Consider the following 24,740-nt stretch of genomic DNA (forward strand, 5'->3'; position numbering starts at 1 on the left):
GAATGGAGTTAGCAGAACTGAACTTTGCTTATTGATCAAACACAAAGCAAAAACTGCAACACCATGCATATGGCATTATTCAAACACCATTTATCAACATGACTGCTGAATGTATACATGGATTTACATTAACCAGGTTACTATGGTGCATGTAAACAGGTAGTTTAATTAACTGTGTTACCTGGTTTTACTGAGTAAACTGGTTTCTTGGGTGCCTGTAAATGTACTAAAGTCACACAGAACTTAAACAAAAGCATTAATGTGCTGCTGTTGTCACATGCACCATGATTCTGAAAGCTCTGTAATCCATTATTTTTATTCAAATGTTCAATTCTGTCCTCGTTGAAAATGATTTGAACAGATTCTGCCTAAAACAAATAACAAAAAATTATTTCAATAGAAACTATTTTGCAAAATACAACTACTGAACAAACAAACAAACAAAAAGTAGAATCCATTAAAGGTTCATTGATTTGGCTGTGTTCAGAGAAGTATCTGCAATAGATTAGGCCATTGGCCAACATTATTGGTCTAACCATACAGCAAATATAGCATGAATATGTATGAATGTAGTAGAAGATGACTGTACTGATGTCGCAAAGAGAAATTCCTGTACATATTTTGTTCTGTGTGATTAAAAGTACAAATTCAAAGGCTTCATCTTTTAAAATCTTTCTTGTTGCCCCATGACAAACCTGTTTGATGCAAAAGCACTTCATGAATAAATCAGACCTGAAGTGATTCTCACAAAGCAGATAAATGAAAGCTCAGCTGCTGCATTCTGGTGCCGTCCAGCCTCATAACAACATCTAGACATTCCCGCTGTTTTCACGTCCGGCGTGGCATGTGTGATCTATCGGCTGCCTGGTGTGTGTGTGTATGTGTGTGTGTGTGTGTGTGTGTGTGTGTTTGAATGGGGTGGGGGCACTCTCGCCGGAACCTAAGGCCAGCTGGAAGCAATGTGTGATATGTACTCTTTGACTCTGTGTGTAAATGTGAATGTGTCTAATATGTGTGCGTGTACGTATGAATCTGTGATTGTAAACGAGGAACAGTGCGTGTGCGTGTGCGCATTTGTGGTGCAGTACAAGCTGGACAGTCACTACATAAATCAAGAGGCCCCTGCCCTCCTGGCCCTTCTTATCCTCTCGGCTCAATATCATAACAAATAGCCCTTCAGAATAATATAAAGTCTCTCTTTGAGATACTGCGGCATGCTGTCCGTTAATGCGCCGCTTACAGACTCCATCTTTTCTGAGCATCTGAAGAGGTTTATTTATCCTCTACAAACTCCTCCAGGGGCAGACAGGCAGGCTGCGGCCCTAGGGATAAAAAGGCCTCTTTATGTGGGAAGCCTTTCCACGCCTGCCTCTCTCCCTCTCTAACACACACACACACACACACACACTGAGGGAATGATTGAGGGATCTTGGAGGAAGAGGAAGGAGTGTAGACCAGACCAAGGAGCTCTCGCCATAGCTGCTGTCTTATCAGGTCACTGGACAGAAAACGGATGACGTTTAGCTCAGTAAAGGAACTTAAATTTTGACTTTACAACACAGGTTGACCCTCTGTGTGTGGTTGAACACATTGTTATATGTACAATGACTCAAAGAATACAATTCCAGGTTGAAAATTTTGGAGCAGGAGTGTGAAGCTTTGTGCTTTATTAAGCAGGATTAAAGTAGGATTTCTCTAAGAGTCGTTAACTGATTTCAGTGAATTTAGGGTGTAAGTGAAGCCATGTTCAAGGAGCAAATGATAATGATATGCTTTTTGGTGCAGATTCAAAACAAATGAACTCTTCCATTTGTATGTAAAAATAAGTCAAATGTATGTTAAGATTGTTTCTTTTGATGCAGATAGGCATTCAGATGAAAAACATCTGAACAATTTTGCTTTCTTTTTCCTTCAAGAGCAAATCTTTAATTGCAGAATCTGCCAATGTGAACTGTCAGCCCATATTCAACTTTTGTTAACTTAGACAGTAGCTGACATGGCTGTCTAAGGTTTTGGCACCAAGGCTTGAGTTAACAGCAGGTAAAATAGAAAAATCATCTCCACATTAAAATGAGACAACTGTGAAAAAGGCTCGATCCTTGAAATGTTGCTCAAAAAATTGTTTTGTCTTTGAGTGTTTGCATGATGTTTCCTGATATGCTTCCCTCTTTAAAAAAAAAGAGTGAGTAGGATATTTTATGAATGTCACATCTGTCAGTAAACAACTAAATCGTGGTATCACTGTGCAGACAGTTTGATGAATTAATTTTCTGCTCTGGAGGAGAGAAATACTGAGTCTCATCTCTGCTGTGCTAATACACTAAACCTGTGGGTCTTCAATAATACCAGATATTCTCAGAAGTTTTGCCAATTTTATTATCCTTTAAACTTCCTACTGACTTGCCTGACTGATTTACGGTGCTGTTTCAGAACGACGTATTCTTTTTACAGCCACAGTACTTTGCATAAAGACGCATCCCTGCAGTTCAAACAGGCCGACAAGAAGGATCATAAACAGTGAACGATTACAAGACTCTCTTTCTTTAGGGGAGCTTAACAGGTACTTTTATTGAGTCTGGTAGAAAAGCAGCAACACATACCTTTTCTGTGTTTAAACTGCTTTTGAAAGTGATAGATTCCAGATGGGCCAGGGAGACATTCATCTTTATCAAGCTTCCTTTTTTCCTCCTCCTCACTCTGCTGAGCTAATAATACAACAAGGCCATGTTTCCAACATGTGCAGAGCGGGCTGCTCCCAAAGCAGCCGCAAACAATTCAGTGACAAATGGCCTTTTTTATTGCAGGTAATTAGCTGTTTGTTTCTGAAAAAGACTGGACTATCCTTTTCTTTTTGAGCAGGGAGAGTAAACACATTCCACATTTCTGTAATCATGTATGGTCAATTGGTGTGTATGTACGTGAAGCTGGGAAGGGTACAGTATGTCACTACATACGTCATTGTGTATTTCTAATTCTGCAGTGACAACAGCATATATATATCTGTCAATCAAAAAGTGTCTCTGTGCAGTATTTCACAGAGTAAATGCATGTTGACTTTAGTGGATAATTCTGGTTTATCTTATCTTCTTTTCTCAGAAAGATAATATAGCAAGTTAGATAGGAGACAGAAGTTGAACCTGTTTGTTTAATAATTTTACCTTTCCCTTTTGTTGTCATTGTGAACTAAATTTGGTGAAGTCAGATTGTCTGACTGCTCGTGTTTCTTGCCCCATCAGACTTTGTTTTTTGCAATGTTTCCACACTCCCAGATTTCGTTAGTAAAACTGCTACTCTATTAGTAAAAGTACTGTCTCACTGGTACCAACAGGAATGACGGGCAAAACTAAAAAGACCTTCATTGTAATTACAAAAAAAGATGATCTTTTTAAGAAATTTCCTGAAGAGCTAGAGACACAGACAGACAGCCTGGTTCAGACTGTGATGTCCTCCACAGCAGCCCGTCTGCTCGCTGTGTCCCGCCAACAGATTCTTTTACTTTTGCTTCCTATGCTGAAAAACTGGACCGGCTGCCAACCGTTTGGCACACTCAACACCCCCTCAGACAAGCCAGCATCACATGACCTTCAAACAGGATCTGTAGGGCCCCCCCACCCCCTTCCCCTCCATAAAGAGCACATTTCTCTTCCTCCATTTCACAGCTATGCCAATTGTAAATCCTGTTGGTCCTGGAAAACCTCCCTCTTCTTTCTTACCCCCTCTATTTTTTCTTTTTTTGCAATGTGCAGTGAAAACCCCTAATCTCTGTTTAATATGGTTTGGCCGGATGTAAATACCTTTGGACAATGCCCTTAATCTGGGCCAGCCTGACATCCTCACACCGTTGCAGAGAAGCCTGCCAGGAGGAGATGGAGAGAAAAGAGGGATGGCTCGGCTGAGATCAAGGAGGAAAGAGGAGAGGGAGGGAGGGCTTCCCCAGCTTGTTGCCTCTATTCTTCGCATAGCTGAGCCGCGCTTTATCAAAAGAGCCTCTAAAATCAAGTTAAAGATAGACGTTGCCTCTAAACATCCCGCCCCAGCCTGTGCCAGCCTTACCCTCCCTCCCTGCCCCCCACTCCCCGTGCCTGGGCCTCCGCTCGGCTGTGCTAACGAGCATCGGAAGCTACTGTACATCCAGAGCATCTTGGCAGCGCCGAATCGTCTTTGCTCCTTTCATACCCTCATCATCACCCCCACCTGCCCTCCATCCCTCCAGCCTCAGAATAGGGCCTGGGTTTGGTCCATGGTAATTGTCATTCCAAAGACGAACTGGCCTAGTTTCAATTCAACTGAAAAGTGTAAGAAGCTCGCCCCACAAAAGCCAGGATGTCTGCGAAGTGTGTGTGGGGCTACTATACAACATAATCACACTCCCCTTATAAACAGCGAGGAACCAATCCGATTACAAGGCGGCTTTTTGGATCTCAGAATTTGGACATCAAAGCTTTTTAGGCAGCACTTTGTCTATATACATAATTTTCCCTTAACAAAGAGAGCAGAGGTGATATTTTATGAGGCAGCTCTGTAGTTTATTGATTTAAGGTCACTCTGGGAAACCCACATTACTTCACACAGACTTTGGAGGGAAAACAATGCTCGGTCAGCACAACTGTGTTCTGAGAGCCTTGCTGAATCAGGGAAGTGATCAAAAAAAAAGACAAAAAGCAGAATTTGGGGCAAGAGCACAAAAATAAAAAAAGACAAAAGTTTGTGCTAGACATGGAGAATCAGCTAAAAACCTAAGAACAAACGGAGTCTACTGAATCTATGCCCACAATGCTATCTGTTGGTGTTTTCTAACGAATTCTTCTCATGATGGTGTGGTAGCAGCAGGTTCAGTTGAAAATTTAAAAACTAAAGAAAAATTATGTTTTTATTACTATATTGTAATCCATAGTTAATTTCCTGGAAATTCAATTGGGAAACTGTTTATACATACGATAACCAGATGTTTAAGTCTGTTTTTTTGGCTAATCTATTGAATAACATACCTGAAAAATCAAGGTACCATCATAAAAACAGAGATATTAAAGGAATAGCCAATATAAATTTTATAACAAAATCTCTTACGTTTGAGAAAAAACCTGTCAAAAAACCTTGTCAAAAACCTCTAATGGAATATACCAAACACTAGTTGCACAAATCATAGATAAACATCTGGAGGTTAAATGTTTTTAGGGGAAATCCAGTCTTTAAACCCCCAAATTATCAACATTAATTAAAAACAGCAGTTTTTCTAAAATTTCAAAGCAATGTCTGAATGTGTCTCATCCAAAACGCCAAAGACAGCTGATGGAAACCATCTCTGAACATACTGACACAGCACTAGAAGACGTCTGATTGAAATGTTAAACTCTGACCTCTGCTGACCCCAACCCTTGCCCTGACCTTTCAGTGTGGCAAGTGCACCCCCCCCCCCTCATCCACACACACACACACACACACACACACACACACAGGCACACAACTTTTGATACTCTCTAGCTGAGGTGACCTGCCCCCATAAATAACGTCCTACCCTGGTGGGATAGTGTGTCTGTGTGAGGGGTGACATAAGACTTCAGTGTCATGGAGGGTATCAATGTAAAGGCACACTGGTCTTTTTGACTTCAACACACACACACAGACATATATATATAAAAAGACCAAAGCCTGGATTGTTCTGCGTTGAGGTGTTGCTGTAGCAACGCTGCCAACCTAGACAGCAGTGTTGTGTATTCATCCTATAAGAAATCCCCACCAAATTGTGTTTACACTCTCTTGTAATGGCTTTGTGTTTCAGAGAAGAGAAGCTTTAAACTGAAAGTTAAAACCTCATCTGGAAATTGTTAATTAACCCGTCATGCATAACTTCAACTTTAAATATGTTGTCTTCAATTGTAAAAAACTCTCTGCCACCACAAACATGTAGCAGTTTTGCGCATTCTGTGTAAATCCTATGCAGGGCTGTAGCTAACATTGAGGAGCTGAGGTCATGTCCTTTGTACGCCAAGCTAATTCAAGTACTTTTAGACTCAATATATTAAAAAAAATACTTATATTCTGTCTACAAATGCAATTTCAATTCAAGAGTTCAATATTTACCCCACAGAATTTTGAAATTATTCGATCCTGATGATGATTTAAAATGAAACTTGAAACTTAATTTGGTCCATGTGTCATGATTTAAGAAAGCCCCTATAAATCATGCTGTGTAAATTTCAGAAGTACATCAAGAGTTTACATTTGCAGCATGAATTTGTAAAACCGTTTGATCCGATGAGGGTCTGAAAGTGGAAGCTGAGGGCAGGGGGTGGGGGTCCCATGGTTGGGATCAGCAGGACATAAAAGCGTTTACTGTTCTGTTTATGATGTTGTTTATTAGTGTGGTGGGACTGCGTGGGTCCGTCTCTCTCTGGTTGTTACCTCTCTACGTGAAACCTGCTGTTGCTCTCAGCAGCCATGTGCTTCTGATCACCAGGAGCACCCACAAACACTTCCTGAGCTGCTTCCTGTCCTGTACCGGCCTGCTACTGTGAAACCAACCGCCATACCCCTCATCTATCATCTCCCTTTTTAATCTTAGTCTTACTCATTTGTTGATGATCTATTAAACTCACTGATGAGTTTAATAGAGTTTAATGAGAAAGCAATAAATGACAATGCTATCAACATATCGACTCCCCCGGGTCTCCGTCTGAACATGGTGAAACTCTTGAACGGAGGACTGGTGTGTTAAGACTGTTTGCTTATGAGAGCAGGACGAGAGCAGGAAAGCCTCTAATCCCATCATCCCTCCCTCCTGTTTCCCTCCAGGACCTGCCTTCACTTACAGCACAAACAGGCCACAGAGAGGAGCCTCTGTTTGGAAGAAAGAACAACTGGAGCACAGTTGTCCTGAGACATCTATACCAGACATCTATAGTAACACAGCCTGGACACTGTACAACAGTCATCTGAAACCAGAGCTAACATGAAATAACTCAATAAATTAATTGTTTAGCCAAAATATGAAACATCTGCTTTTAGAGTATTTGTTTTATATTTCACTGGTAATGGTTACAAAAATCTGAATTTTGCAATGCTAATGTATCTCAAGAAACAGTGCTAGCATTGCTAACTAGTTAGCCATGCTCTGGAGGTACCCAGACAGCCCAACATGCCGATGGTACACTTTAGTAACCAGGGTGATGCGCCCGTATGTGATTCTCTCCACTGTGGCCTACAGTCCTGCTTTGCCATTCATTAAAGAGTCAATGGAGTTTCCTATGGAGGACAATGCAGCAGTATAGTGCTTCACACATGAAAATGTTCAATAGCTTTCCTATTCAGCCAGCGTCAACATGCCACTGAGCAAAGTGCTCATACTTGACTCCCAACTGATCCAGAGAAGCCGCCCCAATTATAAGTTTTCTATTAATTTAGTCAAATAAATTTCAGAAAATTGTGAGAAAAAAATTGTTTGTCCACCTCAACAGCCCCAAACCCCAACTATTTCATTTAAAATGATCCACAAGAGCGAAAAAATCTACAATGCCTCACATGTACAGCAACTACTTAACAGTTTTGCTCATTAAATAACCTAAAGAATTTATTGATCAAAATCACTGTTAATCAATTTTCTTTTAATCGGCAATCAATTAAAAGACTAATTTGTACTTTAAGGGTCAATACATGTTTTATGCACTGTAAAATTACCATAATTGCACACAGTTTAGGGCGATTCGTTAGTGTTCTTTATCAGACTTCACTGTATTTATATTTTTATCTAGACTACGATGAATAACAAACAAGAAACCAGCACTGCAAAACCATTTCAGCCAGTCTTGCTCCTGAGTTATTGTCTGCCAGCATTTAGCTTTGTTGTCTATTACTTCTTTATCAGTTGTATTTTTGCTCCCTGTTGTGGAAGTCTGACTCAGTTAGAGGCCACTGTATCAGCAGGGTGTCAGAAATCAGTGTTGTTGCAACTTGTCTCCTTGTCAGAAATTGTGGTCGATAAAGGTTAACAGATGGCATCATTTTGAGAATTCTGCAACCGAGTGATGCTTAAGAAGACCACACACTCGAAAGTAGAGCTCCTCCCTGGATAAATAAAAAGTTAAACCCTGGCTATTACACAATAAAAAATAATAAAATGTTTTCTGATTCCGACTTTGTGATGATACACAGCAGAATAAACCGTCGTACGCTGCTCCAACGATGAGGAGGAAATTGTCACATGAGGAAAAAATGCAGTCAATTACCAGATACACCACACTTAAAAATAACATATCATGGGAATTTTGAAAAATGTTTTGACCTGGGTTATTCTAAAAAACCAAAACTAGAGTCAGCTCTGCTTTTAGTCTCTCTTTCTCTTCTATCCAGGGAGAAAAAGCCTTCCATTACACTCTGCACACAGTACAAGGGTTTATTATTTTAGCTCTCCTGGCAAAATAACACAAGGGGAGAGACAGGGTGAGGTGGGGGTGGGGGAGGGACGTGGGAGGGATGGAAGCCGTGTTTGGTTTCAATATTAGATGTGTCAGCTGCCCTGGATGTGGGGGGGCTTTAAACAGAAGCGTATTTGAGGGTGCAAGCAGACACCCTTTTTGAATGAAGCAGGGGCGGACGAGGTGAGCAAAGATGATGGATCAACCAGCTGAGAGAGAGAGAAGGCTTTGGCAGTACTGTACTTAATTATGGTCAAGACAATAAAGCTAATTTGAATTTGTCCTGGCAGACGCAAAGAATTAGAGGAGGTCTGGAGGAGGTGGAGGATGAAGGGGCAGAGTGAGCAGATGTGTGAGTGTGACCACAAGGAAGGAGAGATAAATAAAGGGAAGGGTAAAGAGAGAAAGAGAAGAAGGAGAGAAGAGACAGACAGAGTGAAGAAGAAGATGAAAGCGACACACACACACACACACAAGTAAGGAGGGAACACATACCCTTACACACTGCCTCTCTCCCCATCCCTCCCCAACACACACACACAAACACAAAACATTGTACACTGTCTGTTGGCACTCGGTTTCCATTCACAGAAATGTAAATGGGGTGCAGCAGAGCCAGACTGGACAGCTCTGCTTCTGGTTAGTGGTCAGAGAGAGAGAGAGAGAGAGAGAGAGAGAGAGAGAGAGAGAGAGAGAGAGAGAGAGAGAGAGAGAGAGAGAGAGAGAGAGATGGGAGGTGTGGATTACTTTATACATTAAGCATTTCATATTTGCCATGTGATTTTGAACACTTTTGATAATATATATTATATATATAATATATATATATATTGATAAATCAAGAAATATGACAATATGTCCATATCAATATAATGCTGTGATAAATATCTCAGTGTTATGTTAAATGAATATATTATGGCAGCGCAGTATATATTCATAGTTTAGTTAAATTGATGAGGTTTGAATGTAAAAGTTAATGGTTGTCTATATGTTTGGGAGCTGGGATAGGTTATATGTTATATGTGTGTTTTTATGATGGCAAAAGAGAAATAAAGAAAGACTTATAGAATAAGTCTGTATGCCTGCAAGCTAGGAGATGTATGTCTATGCTTTACAGTGAAAGACAATTGGTAATTAGAAGGAATTTGTTTATATTAATTCATACAAAGAATGTAGCTCAAAGTGCTTCACAATTAGTGGGTATTCACACTGAAAATTACATTAGTGGTGGCGCGTTGTTTCAGGTACCGGTGAGACAATGAAGTCCAGTTTAATTAATAGATCTATGAGTTTGGAAGTTTATCAAAATCCAAAACACTGCAAAAAGTTTTGTAATACTATGATACAGAATTTTACTCTGTAAAGTTATCACAGTGGTTATTTCAACCTTTATCACCACAATCGCCAGCTAAACTGTTGTTGAAATCAGCAACCACGCCACCTTTCCGGATGATGTTGCATTGCATTGCATTGTTGCAAAAGTTGAGCCAGATGCATGTTTGTTTGTTTTTTGCCAGCAGCTCTGTGTGTTTTTTAACTGTGTTGACACCCCCTTTGCATCAAGTCTCTGTGGTCTCATTTAAATAAATGCGGCTGTGTTTTTTCATGTGGTGCTAATGTCTGTCTGAGGAGGAACAACAGTTGAGCAAATACAAGTAAAGTAACATCAGTTGTAGGGGGAAAACATCAAATAGAAGCACAAAGAAACAGAAACAAGTAGAAGATTTGTTTGTGTGTGCATATGTGTGTGGGACTGAAGAGCCATTTGGGGTATAGAGGGGGGAGTCAGGGGGGCTGAGTGATTGGAGGGACGGATCAAGCCTGGATTGTCTCTCTCTCCCTTTGTGTGTGTGTGTGTGTGTGTGTATTGGACTCCTTACAGCTCAGCACACAACCTGCCATCTGTTTGCCTCAGCCAGCAACAAAATACACTCTTCCAACGGGCTTGGCTCAAAGAAGGGACACACACACACACACACAGCCTCACACACATACATGCAAACATGTTTATACATGCATGAGGACAGTGCATGTTGGCTCAATTTTGCAATTGTCATCCATCACAACAATTCAGTTAAAATGATGCAATTATCCCAATGGGGGCCATAAATACAGGTGTCAGCGCAAGAGAGCGAGAGAGAAAGAGAGAGAGAGACAGGGTGAAATAGTGGGAAAAAATACTGCGAGTGAGAGAGGAAGAAAGTGAAAAGTAAGTGGGAGATGCAGATGAAAGGAGACACATAACTTTCAATACAAGACGATCAACCAGTCACTTCATAGCACAGAAATATTTTGTCAGTTTTGACTGCAGCTCCAGCTGACTAACCCCCAGCTCCCCTATCATTGTGCCCTCCAAAAGCAGCTCTCCTGATACAACACAACGGGCCTCTTTGTTCCCCTCCATGTCGGCCCTATCTGTTAAGTATCTCAACAATTTCCTTAAGGGGAGCTTTGTAATTAAAAACCTGCTGTATGTCAACGCTGCTGTCAGCCAACGGGATAAAAACCGCCCTGAACCACAGCCAGAGGTAGAGCAGAGGACATGAACAGGTGTGTGTGTAACATAGTGTGTGTGCATGCGCTGCAAAGACATCATAAGGTTGAAAAAGGCAGTATAAGCAGGCATCAAAAAGCCCCGAAACTGATGCAGATTTGAACAAAACGCCCAATAAACAAAGAGAAAATGGGCAGATATCTGTGAAGATTTAAGGATTAAAATGTGTTTGTGTAGGTGTCACATAACCTCTCTGTGTGGATGTGTGCCAAAAGGGAGAGAACTAAACGTCTAAAACAAAATCCCACTGTGGAAAAGGTGGGTGAGGCGTGAGCAGAACACACAGACAGGTCTGTATTTTCATCCATAATTCATCGAGTGACATGCAGAGGGGGTTTCAAAGGGCATTAATGAGGTGTATTAATACATACATAGCTGTGGCCTGCAGACAAGGTTTACGCGAAGGCCGCTGGCTGGCAATGACCTACTGATCTACAGCTGTCTAATAATTTTTTCCATAGACATTGAAGGCTCGCCTAGGTGTAAATTTAATCCAAACCTGAGAAAGTCTGATGACTTCTGGGAGGATTTTACACTCTATGACTGCAGAGGAAGGAGAGACAGTGAATATCTAAATCAAGTTATTTTGATATTCAATCAAATAAAGTGTTTTAGTGCGTTTCAGCTCATTATTTTGGTTTTATTGTAAGTAGTATTGCTGTTTTTGGTTCATTCTAACCACTATCATATTATTTCCAGCAGCAGACAGCTGTTTATAACAAAAAAAGCTCTGATAAATCCACTGGATGCTACTTGCCAACCACCAAACAGAAGACAAAGTTAGTGACTAGCTAACAAACATTACAGAGCATTTAGAAGCTTAAGCCAGATACTTAAGCTGGTGGAGACGCAAAACAGAGCGAAAAGGATTTGATGTAAATTATCACTCATTTGTGTCCTGACCAGAGACACAAATGAGTGATAATGTTGCTTCTTATCTGCTGGATGTGTAAACCTTATTTTAATAAGGCAATGTTAACCTTTATCAACCATTAAGAATGCAATGTTCTCAAATATCACATTTTGTCTAAACAATAGTAGTCATACTCTAATTTGGCTTGTTAAATATCTGGCTGGCGTCTGCAATGTGCCAGTGATGCATTGGGTGGCCGTTTTGATGAGTTGTTGAGTAGTTTTTCAGTTCAATTTAGTTTAAATTTTATTTATATAGCACCAAATCACAACAACAGTTATCTCTGACTAGTTCACACATAACGACTGGCGACAGCTGATTGATCGCTGGCTTACCCCTGATCACAGCCTGGCAAATGGTGCTTAAAATCGTGTAGTGTGAACTAGGCTTTACAGTACTCAATCCATCAGACATACTGAATGTGAGTAAGTACCAATAAAGTATTATGGTTCGATACCCAGCACAGGTCCTGAAATATGAGGCACATGTTTCACAATTTAGTCTGATTTAAGATGACCATTTTCACTTGTCTGTGATCTGATATAAAAAACTTTCATTAACATTTTGCTTAGCAACAGTCTTTTTCCACTTGTGCTCAACTGCGTGTTATCCTTGGAAAAATACTGTGTCTAGACAGTAAAACTCTGCAAGTGCTTAATGAAGACCTCCCTAATACATAATGTGCTTAGACAGATAAGCACAAAGTATAGCGTGTTCAAGTGTTATTAAAAATACATAGTTTACAGTATCATGTTGTTAAAAATGTGGCCATTGAGTGAAGACCTTCTACAGGTTAATAAATAAAAAATTTTATAGGTGACAGTGTTTTGCTGTAAATCCCAATATGATCCATTGGTAAATGGGAATCTGAGATGTGTTCAGTGTTTAATTCCCATCCAACTAAGTGTCTGAAGTATCTGCTGGATTAAGTGCCTGATGGACTGAGGATAGAACAGCCATTGTTCAACGAATCGTCATTCTCCAAAGCTTACAGTATTTGGCCTGCACGCTTCCCACATTCGCCAAAAGATTTCTTGATAATGTTGCCAGGGAAATGAACATTCATGCAGAGACTAACAAAGCAAAAGTGTTGCTGCAGAAGAAGAGAAACTGCTTGGATAAACTTTACGCTTAAGTTGTGATAAACGGTCCAATTTTCAGGGAGTCATGTAAAGCCCACACATGGAGCAGTACTCATTTACATAATAGGATGATTAAAGGGTAGTGATGATGCGTGCCCCACAGAAAATTACACTACCATCATACTAGAGAAAATAACCTTTCTATAAATGCATGCTGGAGAGGCAGAGCTGCAGTATCTCTTCAGGATTAAAACACATTGAACTTCAGGAGAGCAGGAAAGCCTATCATCAAAAGTGTGTCCAGGAGGAACAGTGCGCATTGGGTATGTGTGAACAATATTACCGTTCAGTAACTTCTGAAATAAATATTTCAAAAGCCGGTTTCCTTAAAGAGCGTAGCAGTGAATCCCACACAGTCTTGTCATACCTCACTTTTACAAAAGGAACACAAGAAAGTTGTCAACTAGACTGCTGACACCACTGATTCCTGCTGGGTCAGTTTGTTCAGACAACAAGCACAGTGCTCTTTTGTTTATCTCAGCATTCAACTGCTTTTAAAATGCAGATTTTTTTTTTTAATTCATAGAATATCTGCTTATCAGAAATTGGCCCAGGTATTTTTAGTACTATGAAAGACAGCTAAGCTGAAACAGACAGCTTTTCCGCATAGTTCTCAACTAAAACTACGTTTAATGGAGATTCATACTGAAATAAGTCCTTAGTTTGAGACTAGACTTAATCCTTGCAGGAAATGCAGGAAACTCGAAAAAAGGAAACATTTTTATGATGTTGCAATACAAACTTAGAGTTTCAACTGACATTGTTGGCAGTGGGAACACTTGGGCGGACCAGAGGGCCATTTGCACAGACTAGATGGGCATGTGGCCCCATCTACACTAATCTGTTTTAGTTTAAAAAAGGAGAATTAAAACAAATACTATCTCAGTCCACAACAGCGTTTTAGCTTTATATCAGAGTTGATATTATAGTCTATATTAAAACCACTGAAAACCTTTATATATAGTCTATGCTGAAAACGCACATCTAGTGGCCAATCACATCAGAGCCAAATGTGAGCGTCTGCGTCATTGTTTCTAAAGTCCTCCGTTTTTGCCCGTCTTCACTAAAACGCCTTCTGAAGCTTTAAAACGAAAAACGGGGTCGGCAGCGTATTCAAACTAAAAGCTATTTTAGTGTGGACGGGAGGTGCAAACGTAGCAAAAAGTCATTTTTAAAACAAAAACGCAGTAGTGTGGATGGGGCCTAAGAGGGCACTTGGTTGAACTGGACAGACACTTACATTGACTAGTAAGCCACTTGGACAGACCTCAGGGTCACTGGCACAGACTAGAGGCAATTGGCTCACCAGAAGTGCACTTGGGTGGACTAGAGGGAGATGTGGCCCAACAAGAGATGCACTTGGCTGACCATAAGGGTACCTTATGAATCCAAAGTGCTCCCATAAGGTAGGAAGAGCCGGTTTTCTCTGCACGGACTTACTGTAAGACACACACACACACTGCTGTCAGGACAACACTGCTACTATCAAAAACCTATAGAGCACAGGAGAGGTTTTCAAAAGACAAGTGTGTGTGTGTGTGTGTGTGTGTGTGTGTGTGAGTGAGAGACAGTGTAGGTGCGTGTGGTCAGTATGCCCTTCAACCAGAGAAGAAAGCAAATATGTGTGCCATTTTTAGAGACAGAAAACCACAGCATGTGTATGTGTGGGTGTGTGTCTCTGTTTGTGTGAGTGTGGGTGAGGTCTCTGACCCCCTGCCTTCTCCCCTGGCAAGGACTGTAAATGTCAGCAGGGGTTGTTTAGGCCGTTAGGAGACTCGTTAAAACCACGCCATCCGTAGATTTACGCACTGGCTCTACAATTCACACAAACACACACACACAAACACAAGAAAACACATACAATGTCACTCCACTCTCTCTGTCATTCTCTCTCTCTCTCTCTCTCTCTCTCTCCCCCCTTGTATAATTTTTTCTCCTCTCTTTCTCTACAACACAGACACACACAGACACACACAGACACACAGACACACACAGACTCTCTGCTATCCTTCAATTTTTGTTTCTCTTTTCATCTTCTTTTACTGCCTCCCTTTCATAGTCCCCTGCTCATACAGACATAACATTCACTTAACTGCAGACTCCACGTAGACCTGCTGTCACACACAAACAGACAGACAGACACACACACATGCATGTGCACACGCATGTGCACACCCACCCACTCACACACACACACACACACACACACACACACACAGATGCAATGGCAGCTGAATGTGTTGAGTTTATATGTCTGCCATTCCACAGAAAACGTAAGAGCAGAGGAGCACATATTTCATCTGAGCTCCACGGGGCCACCGTAGGGGTGTGTGTGTGGTCAGTAAATACACAGGGGAGGGAAATAAGACACACACACACACACACTTACACAAACTCACAGCCTCTGCTCTTTGTCATCAGTCTCTCACATTGGTCAACTTCTCTCAAACACTCCCCCCAAACCACCACAATTTGGAAATGTCACCAGCCTTTAGAGAAATATACAACAGGCGCTTTGAGACAACATTATGGTGGACTTAATGGAAACAAGGAATTACACCTCACGAACACACACACACACACACACACACACACACACACACACACACACAAACACCATTATGTCACATAAATATAGCCCTGGAGATTTATTCCCATGAGCATTTTAGTAATAGGGTAGTTCTGGTTTATTTGGGCATTTTATTAAACTATTAAATAATCTGTTTATATGACTTTCTGGGAGATAAACCCTCTACCTGAATCATAATTTTAATATATACCATTACTCAAACAGCTTATCAAGCTGTGTTGTTTTCCGGCCAAAAAAAATACATTTTTCATCCCCAAAAACGTACCTATTGTTGTCCACTGACGTAAACAAGTAAACAACTAAAATTATTAATAAGGCTGTCCAAATGGCAGCACAATTCATTTTAATTTATATTTACAGTTGTGCCCTAAATTTTCAAGGGCAGTTTTGTGTTTAGCATCGGCTAGTTTCTGAACCTGACACAGACACACACATACCACAACCACTACACACACACACACACACACACACACGCTAACACAGAGCATTACACACAGAAAACACAAACATAAGTGACAACTTTGCCCAGTTCTGTGAAGGCTGAAGGGGGAAATTGTGCCATCTGCCAGTAAACGACAGTCATTTTATCCCTACTGCTTGTCCATCTGTGGATGTGGGGAACTCTGCTGGAGGCCAGGGGGCTGCAGGGTCGACAAGACGCAAGCTGGAGATGCTTACCATACACAGAGGCCGCTGTATGTGAGCTTCACAGCCTTCTTTACCTCCTTATAGTATAGTAAATTCAAGGACTTCAGTACTGGAGGATACTGTTGTTCCTGAAGCTTAAAGAAGATAAGCAACCATCAAGCATGAGTTTTTCTATTTTGGAATCTAACCATGAAATTCAGTATCTAAGGTTTCTAAGACTGCATGATTTCAAGATTTTCTTAACAGATAGTTTTTAAAAAAATCAGTCCAAACAGAGGCAACAGAGTACCAGATCAACGTGAGAAAAGCTAATAAATAACAGCTGCTGCTGAGTAAAAACCTTTAGCTGGATGGTAATTAGTCTTAGACATTTAGTGATTTCATGTCATGAAGGACGTTCTTTCAAATCAAAGGAGAACAAAACTGTCTGAAAAGGCCAATACATTAGTCTAACCAACAACTTTCCTTCTCACCAGAAAACATCTCTAATGGAAACATGGCTGCACATGTTGCACCTGACCATCTTCTTCACATCCAGTTAATCATCATACCTTAACGTGACAAACATGAGCAACTTAAAACAATATCCTCTTCAGAACGATGTGCCCCGGCTATATTTGGCCATGTCTGCATACCGTGCAGGTACACAGAGATCACAGCCTGAACACTCGCCACCCCGAGGGGTTTAAAAAAAACACACTCTCTTTGGACGATGCCAAGCATGATAGGCTGTGATGGCTCCCAGCAGGGAAGGCAATCAGGCGGGCAGAATCACAACACGTCTATTGTAACATTGGGGTTTTACATGAGAGAGGTCAGGGGGGGGCAGAAAAAGGAGAGGAGAGGGATCTCTTGGCTATAAGAGTGGAATTCACACACAGGTAGAGGTCCTGCCAGATCAGCCTGATGCAGAGCTGTTTAAATCTTCTGGGCCAAGTCCATGTCAAACTGTACGTCCATGTTACACACACACACACACACACACACACACACACACACACACACACACACACAGTGTAACTCGGCTTGCATAAGATGCTGGGTCCTCTCCAGAAAGTGCCCGGCTCCTTGTCTTTCTTAAAGCAGTGTAGCGTGTATAGTGTGTCAAAGACTCATTTTAAATAACTCTCACATAAAAAGAAAAAGGGAGGGGGGGAGAGAAAAACAACAACTTGGCTAACGCCTCAGAAAAAGATTACTCTGCTGTGTTAGGTTTTTTTTGCGCAATACGGCGAGATTAAAGCAAACACAGTCAACGTTTACTTTGGATTGATCTTTGGGTATTTTTCTGCCTCCAGAACAAAGAGGGAAAATCGTGCTAAGCTCAGCGAACCAAGAAGAGTCCAATTAAATCCTCCTCGTAAAAAAGACCACATTCATATAAACAATAAATGTTCCTTTTGAAATGCCCCTATTTGAAGTGATGAACACACAGAAAACTGAACATGGTTCTAAGCAGATGTCATATTAGCATGGAAAATGAAGCAAAGAACAATTGAGGAAGAGAAGCGAATGTATATGAGCAGCTAAACATTGTCTTTCATGTCTTTGGACAAGCACCCTTTCAGGCTTCTTTTATCCTGGTTTATGACAGAGTGCAATGCCAACTTGAGGAGAATTATTCTGGGCTGTGTTTTGTTGTTGTGTTGCAAGAAAAGTATCACATTAAGTTTTCTTTTTTCTCAAAGACGCGTGTTTGTCCGACTAAGTCCAAAACCAGAAGATATTATATTCACAGTGATATAAGATGAGAAAAGTAGATAAACCTCACATTTCTACAGCTGGAAAACACTCAATATTTGGCGTTTTTGCTTGCTTAATGACAAATAAATCAATTAATCACCTAAACATTTCACCATAATCAACAACAAATTAGAACATGTTCTCAATGAAAAGTTGTTCATGTTTCTTTATGTATTTAATTCTTGGACTTTGAAGAAACAGCATCATTGTAGTATAACAGCCATGATCCCTTGAGGAACAATTTCTACTCAGTTTTGGCTGTGATGTTAACAGAAAAGGTTTCTTTCCTCTGAGTCAGCTGATTACTACTCTTGAATGAATTATCAAGCAGTACCACCATGATTGCATTTCATGTACTACGCTGTTTTTTTGTCTTGAGAATTGTCAAGTTGCTTCAAAATGTTGCAGGAGTTTTCTGGTGTCTGTGAACTGATCATTGCATTTTCTTGAAAATAATCACTGGTTGTTGCAGGACTATGCACAATGTCTTACCTGTGGGCTGAGCAGTGGGCAGCCTGGCTGGAGTGACGCAGAGAGGCAGGAGGAAGGAAAACCAGAGTGAGCACCACAAAGCAGTCATTCCTCTGGACGACGAGGTGAGAGCAGCAAGGCCCGACTCAGACTCAGACAACATCCTCCGTTCGCATGCTGTCCAACAGAAGGGCGGCCTCCAACGCCGCAAGAAACTATCCAACGAGTCCCCGCTACTAACCTATAAAACAACAGACATGAGGAAAAATCAATTGGAGCTGAATAGTAGAGAGATGTCTGGATGTTCGTCATGAGATTTGACTAAAGCCAAATATGCAACCAGGCAGAAAAATAAACAAACTCTGAAATAAGAAAAATAAGATTGCAAATTAAAGACAGTACAAAGAAGCAACTTGGGGTCTGCACAAATGCAACGTTATTCTGACCTGACATTCCACACAGATTTCAAGGATTAGGGTGGAAATCCCTCACAGTTTTTCTCAGAATCTTTCTCAGAGCACCTGATCGTTAATCAAAGAGCTCAAGAAATCTTTTGTAGCATTCCCCCAACCTAAAATACAAGTTTATTCACCAATCAATTAACTTGCTGCAACAGGATTAGTTGAGGAGACACATTATTTCAGACCTAAACAGCCTGTCATTCCTTCCACAGGACTCTTTTCTGCTTGAGAAACTCTTCTGCATGGTTTAGCAACCGATTGACAAGGATTCACTAATCTTCCTGCAGGATGGGGAATGGCAAAGTCTACAGTCTAAGAAGTCTATCAGTTGCCCAACGTGCCCAGCGGCTTGTGGAAGAAGGAGGGGGAGGGAGTGTGACGGCTACGGTGAGCGACGGCAGAGTGCTCTGCCCTCTGTTTGCTTAAGCAGGGAGAAGCTGGAATGCACTGAGGTTCGCGGAGAAAGCTCTGAGCAAGGTGCCCAGAAAAGCAAAGCACAAAACCCCCCACACGCACACACACACACACACACACACACACACTGTTAGTTTAAACTTTAGCGGCTCTGTCCAGCTTCAAAATAGCCTTGGCTGTGAGACGTCCACCCCAACAAAAACACACGCACAGGTTCGGCCAACACACACGCAACCATTTCAGAGTGGGCTAAGCTTGCACACACAGAGGTGTATTGTACACACACAGTCCAGAGAAAGGTTGTGTTGTCTTAAGTCTTAACAGTACTGTTTTTCTTTCTCTCAGAGGACCTGTGACCCACTCCTTGCTCAGCACAAATTGTAACCCAGGCCGGCTCTGCGAGGCTCTGTTTGCACATTATCACTCTTCCAACACAGAAAACGGCAACTGGGAAAACTTCACAAGACACAAATGAATAGATAAAACAGTAGAAACACACACATACAGAGTCCTAATCTAAACACTGCCACTGCACCTTTCATGCTTCAACATATTGAAGCCTTTCATGTTCTCTATAGGCACTTCAGGGAGCGCTTCTTCCTGTCTCAGCCCATCCTCACCTTCTTACAACACAAAATGCCTACATGCTGCTGCGGTTTGTTTATATAGCATGATAAGGCCTTCGCTCTCCAGGCGTAGAGGTAGCTGATTGCAGGCCTCTCTGATTTGAAACGTTTGTTTTCTCTGGCAGGCACAGACACACATGAAAAAAATCTCAGCTTTTTGTGGGCACTTCACATTGAGAGCTGACAAAGCTTCGGAGTTGTTCATGTCAACATGCAGATCTGTTTAGACAAGTAAAATGACATGTGCCAACTGAGAAAAAACTGGAAAACAATACAGGCTTTTGTCTTGACTAATGTGGTGACAGGTAGTTACAACTACCTCGTGAACAAGCTGAGTCCTTGAATTTGAGGAGCAGTCAAGTGTTGGAGCATGATTGATAGCGTTAAACTCAACTAAGAACTTTTTACACCAACATGGACATGCTGAACATTGGACATAAACTCTAGAGAGCCAACTAAAAACTCTTTGATTTCACTTAACAACCTCAAGAAGCAGAGAAGAAAAAAAGGAGGCGGCATGGATCCCGAAGACCCAGTGAGGAGTTCAAAGCCTCCAAAGTGTTTTCATGCTAATATTTTCTTTGAGCATGAAAGGGAAATACAACCACCGCGGTGAATAATACATGAACATTAATCATGCAGAAGTATCTTCACATTGTAATAGCTCGGAGGCAGAAAAATGTTTTAACCGGGGTTCAAATCCCTGTCATCCCTCTCCCCTTAGTAAGGATCAATGCGAGGCGGTCACATGCTAGTCACACCTCTCCAGAGTGTCAGTAATCTTTAATAATTAAGCCGGAAAATCAACAGCCGGGCCCGGATCAACTTTGTCATTTTGGGAAAAGGGGATTAGAGGTTTTTAGAAGAGCACAAGTGCAAACAGCAACTGGGCAGAGGGTAGATGGGTAGTGGAGAGAAAGACAGACGGACACTCAAGCGGGTAATCTTCCATATCAGTGCCGATTTCTTCTCGTACCCCTTCTTTAAAATGTCTCAAATTTATTGCCGTCTCTCTGCTGCTCACCTTGTCTCCCTTTATCTTGTCCTCTCACTACTCCTCCCAGCCTTTATCACCACCCTCTTTTCAAAGCACACTCAAACACACCCTCAGGTGTCAAGAGATATTGATCAGCAGAGAGGCAGAGAGAGCTCTGCATTTTAAAGCTGTCAGAGGTGAACTGTGACTCCAGGTGTAAAACGCTGCAGGCTGTGTCATGTGTCCTACACCGCACATGTAAAAGACGGTCGACGCATTTATCTTCTGCATGAAATATAAAGATAAGAATAAGATAAGATATAAGAAATACTTTAATAAACCACAGTAAATAAACCGAAGAATGGGTTGACCAAGTGCTTAAGACACAGATAACTCTCTTTGAGACTATATTTTGAACATTAAAGCAGATACCATGGAAAATGAAAATGTCATAAAGCTTAATAAGATTGTATATAAACTCGTTTTTAACTGCCTCAGATACATTACAAGACCTAATAGGGATATTATAGTGAAGCTATAGGGAAATGCCATTAAGTGCTATAGTACCACTGTAAACTTTCTTTTGAATTTTATGAAGCAGTATGAGGTCCTATAAAGAAAAATGGGACTTTTAAAACAAAAATACTAAGAATTAAGTTCATCACTAAGTATCAAATACATATTCTAAGACACAAAGTCCCAGAGAGAATAAGATGTAAATCTGCGAAAGGACAGATAAGGTCACTGCTGCAACATAAGGTTTTTATTATTGGAATGTGAAATATCTGCTTTTCTTCTCAAATTAGACAAGTTAGAGTCAATTAATGCAGTATTCCCCTCTTTATAAAAGAGCAGAAGAAAAAAGGCACCCAAAACTCCACGCAGAGGGATAGTCTCGGGCCAATTTTGGTAATGAAAAGAGGCAATCAGAGTCTCATTTGGAACTGAAATGTGTCTGCAGCTCGCCTCTGATTGAAAACGCTGCAAACTGGCATGCGTTATTTCTCGGGTCAATAGATACAATTAATTTGCAGCATTAGCCCAGCTATTATCATGCGCACGCTTGTTTTATGGCTCCAGAATTTAATAGGATAATGCAATACAAGTCCCAAATCTCATTTCAGCCCCCTTCTCCTACGATGCTATAATCCGGTAATTTTCTCCGGTGATGACTTTACATGGTGGGAGTCAAAGCTGAGCTGAGTGGCCAAAATCACCATCTGAATCCCATTGCAGCGCATGTGTTTGAAGAGGGGATGACTGATCCGCTGCTGAGGGGAGAGAACCGCACGGTTCGTTCATTCAAAGGGAGGGAGAAATCTGCTTTCTGGAGAAACTTCAGGGATGATCCGAGGCATTAGGGAGTGCGACTCTGTGAAAGAGGCTGATGTGTAATTCATATTTCTGCTCCTAACTAGAAAAGACGTCACTGTTGCAGTGAGAAGAAAAGGCGTGTTCATCCAAACGAGCATAGGATGGCGATGAAAGTCAATATTTCACTTTTTGAGAGTGAAATTATTCATGGAAACGTTTCATTTATGATGAATGGAAACCAATCTCAGATTAGACGAACCAAATGGGCATCCTCAACCCACCCTGATAGAGAGATAAACGTGCGTAATTTCATACATACATCTGCCCTTTCTTAAAATTCTGCCACTTGCTTTCACATATTTTCACTCATTTCAGGACTTTTTCTGGAAACCATAGAGCAAATATCTTAATTGGACAGAATGAGGCGAGTCACTGCGTTCATAATGAGAATTTGGCTCCATCATTTGCCAATTCCAGGGGGGGTGGAGAGTCATTTTCAGCCTCGCGGCGTACGTAATTTCAGTTACTTGCGCCACATATAATGCAGCCAGCATTAATAAACTAATAAACAGAGAGCCATGAGCGCTTTCTCCAAACCAATAATATGCGCAGAAAGAGTCCTCAGACTCCGGCCAAGGTGCGCCGATTGCGCACAGACCTGGGAAGCACGAGCCGTTCCTTCTGCGGCACCTGTGCGACTGCACGGCGCTGGAGCTTGTCCTGCAACTCCACGCTTCACACATAGTCTAGTACAACACGACAACTCTACTCTGAGAGACTGGAGAGCTCTACCTGTCAGACCTACATATACAAGGAAGTGAAGCTGTTTCTTTCTCTCATGCCTCAGAGGCTGCAAATAGTTGTTCGTAAATAATAATACTACTAATAATAAGCTTCTTACCCAAAGTATCCCGTTCTGACAGCAAATCTCAGCCTTTTAGATGTCACCAAGCTTTCAGAACGAGAGAAACTGCCGTTATTATCCTGTAAACTTCATAAAACTCCACAAGACTACTTTAAAATCCGTAATTCCTCGCGCTTCACGGAGCAGTTTATCAACAGTGGAGGAAAAAAGTCAGAAATCCCCCTTAAGACTTGACAGCGAGAGTCCTCGGCTCGGGCACCGCCGTTGCGAAAGCCAATTTCTCCACTAAATCCCGTTTTCCACTGCGCGCTGCTGTCCAAAATTTCCAAACCTCCACAATGCGTTCATCCTGTCGTGCACGGGGCAGTGTGGATGAGGAGGACTGGAGTGAAGTGAACGCGGCTCTTCGCTCCTCTCCTGCGCGGATGCCAGTCGTTGAGTTTTGTCGCCTCGGGTCAACTAACTCGGACTGGTGGCTCTCCACCGCGGGCTGCCTGTGAAGTAGGAGCTATACGGTGCTGCCGTCAAGAGAAACCAGCTTGGAGACAGGAGGAGTTCCCGTTTGCACCTTCAAAATAAAGTCTTAGACGCCGACCCAGTGATGAAATGCTTTTTCTGAACGCTTAATCAAATGCTAAACATATTTGAAGTGGAATATGTCGTAAACAAAATACATTTTTCCAGATTTGACAATTTTCAACTTAAAATGATGCCTGGTATCTTCTAAATTTTTTATCGTCTAAAACAGTTATTTTAAAATATAGAACATAAGAAAACCAAAACATCAATAATGTCTTTAATTTTTAACGATATATTTTTTATTTTTCATAATTCACCCTTACATAATTTGCTTCCTTGTTTTCTTGTCACTTGAATCACTTATTTTATGAACTTTTGAAAGCAATTTCTTGCCACTGTTTTAAAATTTGATAAGAGATAATGACAACCATAACTCTGAACCAAATAAGAAACATGACAGCAATTGTGTGCGTAAATGAAAAGTAAGATAAGTAGCTTATGTAATATCACATTCTGCCACAAAAACAGGCTGCAGAAAATACTTTTATTTTGAAGACCCAGCCGTCACATGCGTTTCATAGTGTGTTACATGTGTGTGCGCGCGCGCCTGTGTGTTGCCGACTTTACGCAGCTTTCCTCTCCAGTCCCACACCGGTTCGGAATGCGTCCGCCGGGCTGAGCGCCGCCGGGACTAACAGCAGCAGCAGGGGGAGGGAGATCAGATTTCGGCGCGCCTGCCCTCCGGGACCGCTGGAGGCAGCAAGCGCCTCCCATCTCTCCTTTAACTTTGTTCAGAAAAACTCAATCAAGCTAGACCTTATTGCAGAATGCAGAGCTGCTGTATGAGCCTAAATATGATTTCTGAATGCTTTACAGTCATTTGTGGCCAGTGTGGGGTTTGGGAACCACAAGGGGACAAGGAGGGGGCTCTAGGCTGTCTTTGGGAAAAAGAGAAATATGCTATTATGTCACTCTGCTGAATTTTATCCACTGAGCAAGTGTCTAGAGATAGTTACTTGTGACCAGTAAATACCCACGTCTTTTTGGTTATCTCCAGCAGTAGCATTAGGAGAAAAAATTCTGCAGGGATCAG

The 24,740-nt window shown here is 41.4% G+C and overlaps 1 protein-coding gene across 7 annotated transcripts in view; it reads right to left on the bottom strand.

Annotated features, from left to right (window-relative positions):
- Nucleotides 1–23,584, bottom strand: part of fgfr3 (fibroblast growth factor receptor 3) — a 76,131-nt gene extending 52,547 nt beyond the window's left edge. For 5 of the 7 annotated variants that reach the window (XM_046062421.1, XM_046062420.1, XM_046062419.1 and 2 more), the window contains exons 1-2: nt 23,165–23,584; nt 18,494–18,713 (exon numbers count right to left, since the gene is read on the bottom strand). In XM_046062421.1, the coding sequence (XP_045918377.1) occupies nt 18,494–18,635 (142 nt within the window). In that variant the 5' untranslated portion in view covers nt 18,636–18,713; nt 23,165–23,584. Of the gene's footprint in view, nt 1–695; nt 846–18,493; nt 18,714–23,164 lie in introns of those variants that run through there. The other 2 variants (XM_046062424.1, XM_046062422.1) reach the window with 2 other exon arrangements.
- Between the last annotated feature and the right edge of the window lie 1,156 nt (nt 23,585–24,740).

The sequence above is a fragment of the Micropterus dolomieu genome, linkage group LG11, assembly GCF_021292245.1.
Source record: "Micropterus dolomieu isolate WLL.071019.BEF.003 ecotype Adirondacks linkage group LG11, ASM2129224v1, whole genome shotgun sequence".
Taxonomy (NCBI): Eukaryota; Metazoa; Chordata; class Actinopteri; order Centrarchiformes; family Centrarchidae; genus Micropterus; species Micropterus dolomieu.